At 38.1% G+C, this 14,362-nt stretch overlaps 1 protein-coding gene across 2 annotated transcripts in view; it reads left to right on the top strand.

The window, feature by feature from the left end:
- Positions 1-13,607, top strand: part of LOC129725266 (troponin C, isoallergen Bla g 6.0101-like) — a 54,568-nt gene extending 40,961 nt beyond the window's left edge. For both annotated transcript variants that reach the window (XR_008728041.1, XM_055680861.1), the window contains one exon: positions 12,791-13,607. Coding sequence is in view for 1 of the 2 variants with exons in the window: in XM_055680861.1 (XP_055536836.1) it covers positions 12,791-12,813 (23 nt within the window). In the remaining variant the exon portion in view is untranslated. The remainder of the gene's footprint in view (positions 1-12,790) is intronic.
- Positions 13,608-14,362: the final 755 nt, after the last annotated feature.

The raw sequence follows: 14,362 nt of genomic DNA, 5'->3' as shown, positions 1-14,362 counted from the left end.
ATTCTGTCTGCAGACTCTGTATATTTTGTAACAAAAATCACAGGAGGGTTGTGTGCAGAGCCACGACCGCAAGAATGAAGTAGAATACTTTTACAAGAAAACCCGGCTGCTTGCGTGTTAGTCATTTTTTATTTTTGTTCAATTCAATATCGGATAAAATACCGATCACATCTTGGCGTTATCACTGACAGTGCGAATAAAGTATTCCTTGTGATAAAATAAACAGTGAAAAGCTGATTTAACACTCAAAACTAGACAGTTCATGTGTTGTCAAAATGAGACTTTTCATTGAATGCATTTACTAGTGCCCGCTACTGCACAGAGACTGCATTTCACTAAAGTGCCTCACTGCATCAGCCGCTATTGATGCTAAGATCCGCTGCGACTAGTGCGCTATCCATAGCCATGCCACAGTTGTGGCCGCTATACACTGCCATTGGTATCCACAGTCCCTGCATCAGCTGGCCCAGCTGCTATCGTTGCTGGGATCCACTGCAACTAGTGCGCAATCAATCGCTGGTATCCACTACACTGCTAGTGCTGCTGCTAAGGGAGGACGACTGCTGTTGTCGCTGTCTAGAACTGTTGTGAGCGGCTTCGGCTAAAACAGGTTCTTATATAGGGATGATAAACCTATCGATAGTAGTAGGAAATCATCGATAACTATCGATAGCCATTTCAGTCGATATTTCCGATCTTATACAGACAAATAGCAAATTTAAAATGACAAGGTCTATGATTCTGTCGACCGTGCTTGGGAAGCAATCATATTAACGACTAATCAGATCAGTCGAATTTTGCGCTTCAACAAGGATTTGGACTTGATAATTTTTGAATTTTAAATTATGCGAAAAATTATTTTTATTGCTGATAATGAAAGCTTTTCGGATGTTGTGCTCATAACTGAAGGAAAAGATAACTCAGTACGTTCTGAGACACGGAGATGAAACCAAATATATATCTGTTACAAATTTCTTGAAAGTGTAAATTGATTTAAGAGAAAATATTAACTATCCAATTAGGTTTTTATTTCATCCTGAAAAGGACAATTTGTTGTTTAATTCTATGTCTGATAAGATGCCGATCACATCTTTGCGTTATCACTGGCAGTGCAAATAAAGTATTCCTTGAGGGAAAATAAACAATGAAAAGCTTTCCAGAACGTTCTGTTCATTGGATGCATTTGCTAGTGTGCCTGCTATCGCTCAGGAACAGCATTTCACTAAAATGCCACACTGCATCAGCTGGACCTGCTTATATAGATGCTGAGACCAACGTCAACCGCTGCGCTCTTCCCGTTGCCACAGTAGTGGACGCTTCTGTTGCCATTGGTATTCGCTGCCCTGCATCACCTGGTCCTGCTATCGATGCTGAGACGCGCTCCGCTATCCGTTGCCATACCACAGCTGTGGTCGTTGTCCTGTATCCACTGCTGTTGCTGAGGGAAGACTGCTGTTGTTGCAGTCTAGAATTATAATGAGCGGCTTCGAGTGAAGCAGGCTCTTATATGGGCCAAATAGCACATTTAAAATGGCAAGGTCTATGATTCTGTCGACCGTGCTTGGGGAGCAAGCATATAACGACCAATCAGAGGCCGAAGTTTTCGTTTTGACAAGGCTTGACTATTTTCAATAGTACAATAGTTTGAAAAATAAAATTAAAATTATCTGCATTTGGGAAGAATTTTAGAAGATTTTCCAATCTATTGCTGCAAGAACGAAGGAAATCCATCTAGTACTAACCGATTTATTAGCATTTGAATTGGACATATTTTTCACTTTTTTCGGTTTCAGATTTTCATTTCACATCCCTATGTAGCCGAACTTCCTGAGAGAAGTATTCTACTTCAAAAACCCCCTAATTACAGTGTTGAGTCCCACGTCACCATTTCATACAACCCTAGGACTGTATACCTTGTAGTATTTCAATTTGCACTATATATATATATATATATATATATATATATATATATATATATATATATATATATATATATATATATATATATATATATATATATATATATATATATATATATATATATATATATATATATATATATATATATATTAGGGTGGGGAAAAATTATCGATTTTCCAGAACCAAGTTTTTTTGGTTTTTTGAAGTAGAATACTTCTCTCAGGAAGTTCGGCTACATAGGGATGTGAAATGAAAATCTAAAACCGAAAAAAGTGAAAAATATGTCCAATTTCAAATGCTAATAAATCGGCTAGTATTCGATGGATTTCCTTCGTTCTTGCAGCAATAGATTGGAAAATCTTCTAAGATTCTTCCCAAAAGAAGATAATTGTAGTTTTATTATTCACACTATTGTTCTATTGAAAATAGCCAAGGCTTGTCAAAACGAAAAATTCGACCTCTGATTGGTCGTTATATGATTGCTTCCCAAGCACGGTCGACAGAATTATATACCTTGCAAATGAAAACATGCTATTTGGCTTATATAAGAGCCTGTTTCAGCCGAAGCCGCTCATAATAATTCTAGACAGCTACGACAGCAGTCGTCCTTCCTTAGCAGCAGCACTAGCCCTGTGGTTGGTCACCACGTCTCGGGAGCAACGCGGTTCTTCTCAGCGTGTGTCGTCAGACTGCCTTATTCCCCCCGTGTTGGGGCAGCATGAAGATTGCCATCAGGAAATCCAATTTTGAACATCAAAATGCCTTTTTCAAGTCAAATAAACAAGTCATTGAAAGTTAATAATTTTTGACAACGCAAGCAAGCATTCTGTGTTGCATCCTAGCAATTTGAATCTGTCGCACCCGTCTAATTTACTGAACGTGAATAGCTTTCACAGTGCATGTTGCCCGTGTATCTTAATCCCCCACTGTTAGGGCAGCTCAAAGGTTGTGATCAGCAACCGATTTTGAACCGCAAAACGCCTTTTTCAAGGCAAATAAACAAATAATTGAAGGTTAATAATTTTCTGGCATCAACACAAGCAGACATTCTGTGCGGGATGCAATCAAATTCTGTTGTAGTTGTCTAATTTTCACTTTATTTAGTAAACCCCCCACTGTAGGGGCAGCGCAAAGGCTGCGATCAGCATAACCGACTTTGAATGACAAACTGCCCTGTTAGAACGCATTCACAAAAGTAGTTAGTTCGACTATGCAGAGCTAATATGAAGTCGATTCAATCAATCAACATGAACATAATTTCGTCGTCTTCCAGCTGCCAAGTTGCAACATGATGCAACACGCAACAGCGAGCAAACGAAATCGCTTGATGTTACAAACCGCAATACGGTTAGGGGTAAAATCGTTGCGTGTGTGAGAGCACTATCGGTGTTTACTAGCTGGATACAAAAATCAAATGCGAATTGTGAAATAATTCGTCTAAAGAATATTAGAAAATGGTAAAACTGAACAGAAAGGCGTGGTCTATTACGTAGCACCCTTCGGCTATAAAAGAGTGTTTCTGGGAAAACTAGCTACATTCATTAGTCGGAAGGTGAACTGGATGAACCGTCCACAACGTTGACAGCAGTAACAGCAGATATCGGCACTCAGCAGTAACAGACCATAGCAGCGGGTCGCACCTGTGGCTGCCTTCAAATTAAACAAATCACTTGCCCTGTGGTTGGTCACCACGTCTCAGGTCTCTGCCAGGCTGAACGCCAACGCGAGCGATCGGGTGAGATTTTTGCCGTACATCAGCCGGCACTTCCTCTAATGAAAAAGTTGGATCATTTTGTTCAGAAGAATATTACTGTCGGTTAAATTACAGAGATGCGATTGCATTATATCCGATATGGAATTGAACAATTGTTCTTTTGAGGACAAATAAAACACTTAATTTGAAGAGTTAATAGCTTTGAGTACCAGTAACAGTATTGTAACAGCCTCAGCGGTAGGTGCAGCCGGTACTTCCCTGAGGCCGATGTTATAAGGAAGTAAATGGAAGCGGCACGGCGAAACAGTTCGGGTGTGCTTAGATGCGCGTCATTTTTCGTTGTTGATATTATTCCCCACATGAAACGACGCGCTTTCGTACGATAGCGGTGGTATTAGCGGTAGATGCATTTGCTAACACTTACTCCAGTAAATCCGTGTCTAATTTTCAATGTGAAAACACCTTTCTATTGTGTTGGCCGTGCGCATTAGGCCTCTGCCAGGCTAAACGCGAAAAGCGGCGCGAACCGATTCGCCCGGCCGTAGGTTAATGTACAGCCGTAAGTAGAGCTGTCTAAAAGTATTCTACTTCAACCTTGCGGTCGTGGCTTTGCACACAACCCTCCTGTGATTTTTTAGGATCCCAAACAACCCTAAACTTACCTGAAGTCGATTGGTCTTGTCTCCGCTTGCCGCATTGCATTTCAAATTTGTATGAAAATTTATATGAGAAAACCTACTTTTTTGCTTTTACCTTTCTAAAGAGCTCAATAATGCTCTAATGATGCACTACATTATGTTAAAGTATACTATTTTAGATGCCTAACAACTTTGTAGGAGACACTAAAGAGCTAGGATGTCCCTAAGAAGAGCTATAGCTGTTCAAAGTTGAGTATGTCGATTTAAATGCAGAAAATCTTCTTTTTTGCCAACATTACCAATGTGCCGGCGTCAGTAGGATTCCCATCAGAAGTAACCTGTCGTAACGAGTTTATACACTCAGCTGGATCAAGTTAACAAATTTAGGTCAATTTTCTAGGCGTAGATAGAATCTACAACGTGTTTCAGGGGTAACTTCTGATGGAAATCTGACTGACGCCGGTACACTGGCAGTGTTGGCAGAAAAACCTAAATTAATCCACCTAGCGGTCAGACTCAGACTTTCTCATTCAAACTAATTATTTGTAAAAATAGATTTACATGAATGCTTAAATCCAAAAAGGTATATTCACTCTTTGGGTTCTAAAATATTGATGTTGTGATTAAAGTATAAAAAATAAAATTTGACGAAATGTTAAGGCTTCAGAAATAGCGAAATATAAGAAATGACTCTTAATTTCGAACAATTTAATCACGAGCGATACCGGGAACGTTAAAATAGTAAGATACCACATTCAAATCATGTTAAGGCCATATATATTGATCAAAGCAGCTATAGTGTTGAATAGTCTTTGAATTTCTTTTGTTTACAAAACTTTTGAACAGTATAACAAATTTTTATGAAGTTTGTTATTTGTAAGTTTGAGAGATGACTCGTTTGTATGACACTAGTTATGTTCAAATAAGTCGTGTAACACTTGAGATAATAGACTTTCGTTGTTTTGCAAATTAAAACATAACGGTTGCTTAAGTTTGATTACAATCAAATGAAAAGGGAACGTATGGTGGAGCCAAACTTTGAAACCACGTGTTCAATCATAATTCATCAGTTAACCCTTAACTATCCCGTTCATTCGATATCAATATTGTTCAAATCTGTTGTGTAGTTTCTAAGATAATGAAGTTTCGTGATTTTCACATTTCGATACATTACAGACGAAGTTACATTCCGATTACAGCAAAATTCAATAGGGTGTTATGAGGCAGCTAGACCTTTCATTTGATACTAATTCTGTGGAAATCGGGTCAACCATCTCTGAGAAGAGTGAGTGAGCCCAAGTAGTCATCAGAATATGTTTCTTTTCATAGCTGGATTTCACATTTTAAAACATAACAGGAAAAGTAATAATTCGTTCGCAAAAAAACAAAAAAAACATTAGGGTCTTATGGGGCAACAAGACTTTTCATATGACACTGATTTTATGAAAATCGGTCCAGCCATCTCTGAGAAACATGAGTGAGATTAAACAGTCTCCAGAACACGTTTCTTTCTGTAACTTCTGAACCATATGTTCAATCTTCATAAAATTCAAAAGTTGAGGGTTTTTAGGTAGCCCGTTCATTTGAAACCAATTTTGTTCAAATCGGTTGTGTAGTTTCTGAGATATTGATGTTTCGTGATTTTTTACATTTTGATACATAACCTCTAAACTAGAAATCAGATTACAATAAAATTCAATAGGGTTTTATAGGGCAATTAGACCTTTCATTTGCAATTGATTTCATTGAAATCGATTCAGCCATCTCTGAGAAAATCGAGTGAGATTGGGAGAGCGTTACACACACACACACACATACAGAAAATGCTCAGCTCGTCGAACTGAGTCGAGTGGTATACGGCATTCGGCCCTTTTGAGCACTTTTATACCTTAAGTTTTTGCAGTGGTTGCTATACCTTTCTAGGAGAAAGGCAAAAAGTGAAATGATAGAAATGACTTTTAATTTGAACTTCAATCCCGAGCAAGGCCGCAAACATTGAAATAGTACAATATCAAATTTAAATGATGTTGAGGCCACATATTTTGATCGTAGCTATAGTTTTAAACAGTCTGCGGGTTTCGTTTTTTTTCTATAACTTTCAAACTACATGTTTAAACATTATGAAATTCATTGTTTAAGGGTTTGGAAGCCCATTTATTTGAATTCAACTATGTTCATAGCTTCTGAGTTATAAGAGTGTTTTTCACATTCTGACGCAGCGCTAAAACTAAAAGTTTGATTACAATGAAATTCAATAGCAACCTAAGCGGCAAATAGACCCTTCCTTTGACATCAAGATAGAAAGAATCGGTCAGACCATCTCTGAGAAAAGTGAGTGCGAAAGAAAGGTGCACATACACACGTACACACCCACACACAAACATATACACCTATACATGCATATATGCAGAAAATGCTCGATTCGTCGAACTGAGTCGAGTAGTATATGACATTCGGCCATTTCAATCATTTTTCTACCTTTTAATTAGCCAGTGATCGTTAGGAGAAAGTCAATATGTTTACTTTCATTATGTGATTTCACATTTTCATGAACAACGGACACAGTTACAATCCGATTGCAATGAAATTCTAAAGCAACCTATGGAGCAACTAGACCTTTTATTTGACACTAATTTTGTGAAAATCGGTTCAACCATCACTGAGAAAAATGAGTGAGTTTAAACAACCTCAGGATAACTTTTCTTTACATAACTTCTGAACCATATGTTCAATCATAACGAAATTCAATAGTTAAGGGTTCTGGGGACAGCCCAATCATTTGAAACCAGTTTCATTGAAATTGGTTGTGTGGTTTCTGAGATATTGATGTTTCGTGATTTTTACATTTTGATACATAACCTCTAAACTAAAAATCCGAATACAAAGAAATTCAATAGCAATCTATGGCGCAACTAGACCTTTCATTTGCTTTTAATTTTATGAAAATCGGTTAAGCCATCTTTGAGAAAAGTGAGTGAGAAAAAAAAGTTGCACATACACACACACACACACACACACACACACACACACACACACACACACACACACACACACACACACACACACACACACACACATACATACATACATACAGAAAATGCTCAGTTCGTCGAAAGAGGTCGAGTGGTATATGACATTCGGCCATTGGTACCACTTTTATACCTTCGGTTTTTCCAGTGATTGCTATACCCTTCTAGGAGAAAGGCAAAAATGATTTGCAACATAAATTTCGACATACTCAACTTTGAACAGCTCTAGTAGTTTTTTGGCACACCCTAGCTCTTTAGTGTCTTCGGCCAAGTTGTTAGGCATCGAAAAACCTACCGTTTGAAGTCATGAAACTTATGGATTGAGCCATTTTGAGCTCTTGAGAATGGAAAATGCAAAGAAGTTGCTTTTTCTATATAAAACTCCATATAAATTTAAAATGCAATGCGCCAAGCGGAGACAAAACCAATCGACTTGCAATAAATTCAGGATTGTTTGGGGCTCTAAACAGAACAAAAAAAAACTTGGTTCTGGCTTTCTGGTATCAAGTTTCTTTTTTTCCATATAACGATTCCCCACCCTAATATATATGTAGCCTATAAATGTAGTCATAAAACGTAATTTTACGTCGAAAAACTTTGGTATTAATCAGAACAGTGACAAATGTTTTGATTCAGCATCATTTTGGATTGATAGTTACTGATGACACGGGGTGATTCTAGTTCTCAGCAGGCTTGTCGTTTCTCATCAGAGAATCACTAGCTTGTAAGGAAATAACTTTCACTGTGAAAACAACTGCTTCCTCACTGATGGGAAAAGCGACGCTCCTGTGTGAAGAGAGCAGCGAATCATTTGGATTTGCGGAGCTTGCAAAAAACATCGCGGTGAAATCTGAAATATCTCTACAGGGAGATAATAAACTGGTGTGAGTTTTCTCACACGGAAAAACATTACGCACAGTAACTACACAACAGATCTAACTGCTGTACTTCTACTAGAGATCTAGGTAGGAAAGTAGATTGTGTTGTTTGCTTTGCCTCTCGAAACTCAAAAAAAAAAATCCAGCCACCCGTCACGCATGTTTGCTCTTCGAATGCTTTCGAATTTATCTCAGCAGTGCGCACCACGGTGAACTTCTGTGAATTTTCACTAGAATTATTTACCATTATTGATTCCCTCAGCTGTGGTTCAAGCAGCAGGTGTATTAATTTTTCTGCGAGTGGCAGAAACAGAGCACGATGCAGCAGCAAGGAATGGGGTGCTACACGCAGCGCTCATGCTGACGAAAAGTGAGTGATGAATATCCACTCTGCTCTTTCTACATATTGAGGAGAACAACAAGCCTAACTACAAGCAAACAAGACATAATAATCGTAACGCACGCTACCGGCACACTCACAGTTGAACAAATGGCTGAAGGCAAACGCGACTCAACAAATCCGGACAAAATAACTAACATGTCTGGACATGTTCAGCAATGCTATACAGTGCAGCATTCGCCGATTGGTCCGTCTGCTGTGGAACGCTGCGATCGAATGAATCGCATGCTTAACCAAGCTGCGCTCAAATTTGCTACTGTTTGCCGCTTGCTGGTTGTTCAGTAAATTATCCTCTTGCGACAGTAATCGAATAAACAATGAAGACTAAAGATTTTATACATGACAACTAAGACTTAAGGGGTTATATACCTTTTTAGTTTTCAAAAAACCGAAAAAAAATTTATTGTATTATCTTCAAATACAACATCTTGAGAACATTTTCACAAATTTTCATAAAGATCTGAGCAATAGGAAGAAAGTTAGAGCGATTTGCAGCGCGCCTCGCCACGGCCGCATAAGCTGAACTTGAAACTTTACACGCGATTATCTCGGAATAGTGATTTCCGAAAAATGAATTTGCCGTGATCCTGATTGCGGAAAAACTACTGAACCGATTTCCTTCATTTTTTTTTAATTTTCGTTATTAAATTCGCCGGTCCTTGAACGATCGCTTTTCGAAACATACAGTTACATTTTGCCGCAAAAAAAATTTTAATGCAGTTTTTAGCGCTCGAAACGAGCATTTTTTGGGAAAAAAATTCCCATTTGCACTGAAAACAAAATTCCCATAAAAGCGATCGTTCAAGGACCCGGCACACTTCTAAACTAATGAAATAATATGAGTTTTTTGATTTCGGTTGACCCGCTGAGTCTCTATCAGGATCACCGCAAGCCTCTGCAAAAAAAAAGCGTTTCCGGGAAACGGCCATTACTCCAGTAATAATTGGTATATCTCAAAATCAAACGTATTTTTTTGTTTTTGATAAATTGTACTTTCAGAAAATTACCCCTTTGATGCATTGAAAATGGTGCTATGCACTTAAAAATAGATTCAAACTTCCCTCATTTTTCTCGACCAAAAAGGTATATAACCCCTTAAACTTTCGGTCTTTGTGGATGAGCATGAGCATGAGCATTGACGACCGTACATATCGTAGTTGCACCTCCGTGATTGACCTGAGCTAGTTAAGTTGCACAGAGAACCACATAGATAGTTTTTGGGATGCTATACAATCTTCAATGTACAACAATTCAGTAAGTAAAGAAAAAATTAGAAAAAAAGGAGACACACACACCTAAACCAAAACGTCCCAAATTAACTGTGTTGCGTCTATGAATATATAACAAAAATTTAGCTTGGAGCTAAAAATAACCATTCAAAAGCCTGAGAAGTCATTAACAGCAAAGAAAAAACAATGAATATCGAAACAAAGTAATTGGACAAATTTAAAGTTCAAAATTTCAAAACATTTTAACAATTCAAAAATATCGCGAAATAGACAAACAAGTTGTGCGGTACGCGTCTTTTCGCAGGTAAGAAATATGAATATCCACAATGAGAAAATATATGAAAACGCTGCACTTTACACCGTCTAGCCTCAGCACGCAATCAGCTCAAGAAATGAGTCGTTGCGGTACAGAGTGGTCTAAAGACCATTGCATAAAACGCATCTACTCAAGAAACTGAAGTTGAGAGATAAAGAAAATTTCAAAATATCGAACTTTAAAGCTGGTCAAGCTGGAGTCAAGCGCTTTCGGTCTTTGTGGATAGGGAAGAAAGCCTTGTGTTAGCTCTGATTGGTCGAAATATGCTTTCAACAAGGCTCTATATTTTTCAATAGTGTAATGGACTTCTTCCAAGAACCATTTAGAATATAAGTGAATATAAAACAAGCGGTGCGATCATATATCGCATCAGCACAAAACGTCGGTGCGATCACCCGCTGCATCAGCAGAAATGGGTATTGCTACCGACAGGTGCAATAAACTAATCGCGAGTGCGATTCATTCAAGTACCAACGTTCGTCGTGTCTTCACTGCTAGACGACACTCCCGGGTCCGGCTAGGAAGCCGAACCATTTTAATCACCACATGGCGACCTGTGCCATATCGGACAGTATTCACGTCAAAGCAAACCAAAAGTGGAAGTAAAAGTGCCGAACAGGAATGCGATCCGTACGATTTGTGAAGGAAACGAATTAGCTCAACTTACGCTCCCATCAAATTAACATGAAATTTACACCGTGAGCAACTGACGTGATAAGTGTTACGATGATATATGGATGTTCTTATTCCATCACACCGTTGCTGATTAATGGATTTTAGTTAAAAACAAAAATAACTATGGCCGTTATAACAAGTGCTACAAAAAGTAATAGTTTAATGCATGAAAAATAGTGCTCTAAATTACTGCAATGTGGTCTATTGGTAAGCGGGCGCAATTCGTCGCATACGGTGTAAAATAATAACAATAATGCCGAGCTAGGAAACGGAAATGTTTAGCTGATACAGAACACAGTCATCTAGTGTGCCTTCTCCAGCCAGACATTCACCTAACATCTATTACATACATACCAACGAGAAATTTGTTGGACCAGAGAAATACTAATCCAACAAGTTAAATCAACGACGAAAAGCTACTCATTGGATGCGTTTTAATATCGGTTCGTCATAATATATCGGCTCTAAAGTTTAAAGTGAGGGAGTTTTATAAAAAGCTCAGGAAGAAAACGAAGCATTGGTGATTGCAATCGAAAAACCAATCGCATCAGCACAAAACGTCGGTGCGATCGCCCGCTGCATCAGCAGAAATGGGTATTGCTACCGACAGGTGCAATAAACTAATCGCGTGTGCGATTCATTCAAGTACCAACGTTCGTCGTGTTCACTGCTAGATGACACTCCCGGGTCCGGCTAGAAAGCCAGACCATTTTAATCACCACAATAGTACAATGGCTAGCACCACAAAACCACAATTTGAAAGAAATTCGTTGGAAACTGACTGAATTTGAAGGAAACTTGTCGCAAAGCCAACGTACCTCTTCATCTGCGTATTTATCGATTACCTACATGAGATCAATTCTTCATCGCGAGGAGTGGCTTAATTCCCACAGTTAGCAATAAGTTTAAAAGTTGCTTTTGCATTTCGCAAACGGTTATTTGGGAAAAATATTTTTCAGGAAACAAAAAAGCTTCTGAGTGTTTCAAAAATTCGTTGCCTTTGGCAGGTATTGTCAGTTACAATTACAGATTTCTGCAGACGCCACAAATTCTGGAATCGTCAACTCCCCCACACTAATCGCACCGATCGGCTGTGAGGCTTGACACTACTTGCAATTGAAGCAGTTCATGACGCGAGGTACATCCAGACGCTCCAAGTAATAACCCTCGTAGATGCAGCAGTGCCTGGAAACTTTTCTAAGAACGACAATCATTGAGCATCGATTGCCGTCCTTAGTGGCTGCGTTCCTAGTGGTTACAGAAATGGCAATCTTTTGTAGTCTTGCATTCACATGGGTCCCCCCCTCCCCTTTATCTTGAAATCTTCAACATGTCTTCAAAACTGTTGTACTGTCAAACAATAAATACGCATTATTCAATTTGCAGGCTACATATGTACAGTATGAATCGATTTAGAGAATATCGCCAAAAGTGCTACGGAAACCTGTACAGTATGTTCTTTTTATTCACATACTATCTAAAATCAGTTTCGAGCGGCAATCGAATAAAACAAGCGATTGCCGCTCAATTGAACAGATTTTCAGTGGCTCGAATTCTGGTAAAATAATTACAACGCTATCCTTTGTACTAAGCAAAAAGGTTTGGATAGTTACGTCCCGGAAAGAAAAGACATATAGCAGGAGTATCATTATGATTGAATTAAATCGGCAATTTAGCAATGCATTCATGTGTTTTGTTCAGTTAACGCTAGATTTATTTAACCCTCTGATGCTAAGTGTGCCTTATTTATAAAGAAATTAGACAAACTGTATATTGTCAGCATGATCTGTTCTAAAATTGTACAAAGAAAAATTCCACAGCGTTCATACCCAAAATATTAAATATGGCATTTTAATGTTACGACGGACTCATTTGCTTAACCAGTATGTCACATTTTTCAACTGCTTTTGCTTTACAGCTAACTGTTGGTAAGAAGTAGAACTGATTATTGACGTGATAGATAACAGCTGTTTTTTTTGTTTAATCCACAGATCGAGACCCGAATAAGGATTAGATGTCTCTTCAGCGTGAACCGACGGGAGGGGAGCGTGGTTGCATAATATTCATTTCTGAAATCAAACAATTTTAGGCATCAAACCCAACTTTCTAGGTGACTGAAAGCTATTCTCGTGAGAAACAAACCACTAGCACTCTAAGCACACACACACCCAGATTTTGGGGAAAAACCGCGAGACAGCCAGCAAGAAAGAGACAGGGATAATGTATAGAAGTAATAGGTTTTAACGTTCGAACATTTAAAAATCTTCCTAGTTTACCAATACCTAATTCTAATCCGTTAAATAACAGTAAAGAAGGGCACCAAAAAAGATTGGTTCAAATTACACTTTGCGATCAAATCTAAAATCACAACGGAAGAGTTCTATTTTTTTTTCGAATCATCATCGCATAAGTGAGATTTGAAAAGTCTACAACAATTAGTGATTGATGTCTGCTTCTTGTTATTAAGTTTAACCCATAGCTTATATTTTTGCTTTTACAAGAACGATCATTGTTAGTTTTTGGATAAATGAGAGATTTGAAAGAACTTCTTTCTCACCCTTTGTTGTAGTTTTCTATGCTAATAGGATTATGTATAGATTTTTTTCTCTTAATTTTCTAAAGTTGAAAATATTCAAGAACACAAATTTGGTTGATCTTCAGTCAGCAGCAGGACAAATCAAGTTACGATCAAGCTAACAGAAAAGAGACAACATGAGAATAAAGAGAATCAACCGTTAGAATTATTGTTGTTAATTCACAATGAAAGGGAAATTATTAAGTGAATAAAAGGTTACACAAGCGTTTTCATTCCGGTGGATGCAATTTTACCGAGATCAATTAATTCAACCGGATATGGTGCACTCGATTCACAATGTGCAACCTATTGTTGTCATCGGTCCTCGGGGCGTCGTCATTGGCGATTCGATGAAGCTTTTCGAAAAGAAAAAAAGTTTCGTGCCATACCTTGAGGCAACATATTAAGTATACAATAGATGCGACGTCAAACGTGAAGGTAAGTATTGCAACAACGCAGGACCGGGCGTCATCATTGCAAACCCACATGCATTAAATTATTTTTTATTAAAGGGGGGATTTGTTAGTAGCTTAAGTATTTATGCTTAATATTAGTAAATAATGAGTATGTGTGTCCAATCACAAATGGTGACTTCTCAACACTGTAAAGAGAGCTTATCGTAGCAATTGAGGATTGCAGCGATTTTTGTAGAAGATTGTTAATAATTTTATTTGACATAGCTTCTAATGGTTCAACACCAGTAAGTCTATGTAATTCGAGTGTACCAAACCAAGGAGGACGCTTCAAAATCATTTTCAGAAACACATGCATTAAATTGCATTTGCAGCGAGAGAAGGTTCAGTGTCTGACTGGTTGTTGCTTTTTCCTAAATCTAAAATAAAAATCATTTAATTTTCAAGTGCAAATATAGTGCATCTGATAAACGTTGTTCAATCTTTTAGTGACGATGTTAATCTACTTCATTCCAATGTTTGCAGATATCGCGTGAATTGGACTGGTTTTTCTCCGTACGGTGCCAATATGCAAA

Source organism: Wyeomyia smithii, chromosome 2 (genome assembly GCF_029784165.1).
Source record: "Wyeomyia smithii strain HCP4-BCI-WySm-NY-G18 chromosome 2, ASM2978416v1, whole genome shotgun sequence".
Lineage (NCBI taxonomy): Eukaryota > Metazoa > Arthropoda > Insecta > Diptera > Culicidae > Wyeomyia > Wyeomyia smithii.
This window is presented reverse-complemented; position numbering and strand designations above follow the sequence as displayed.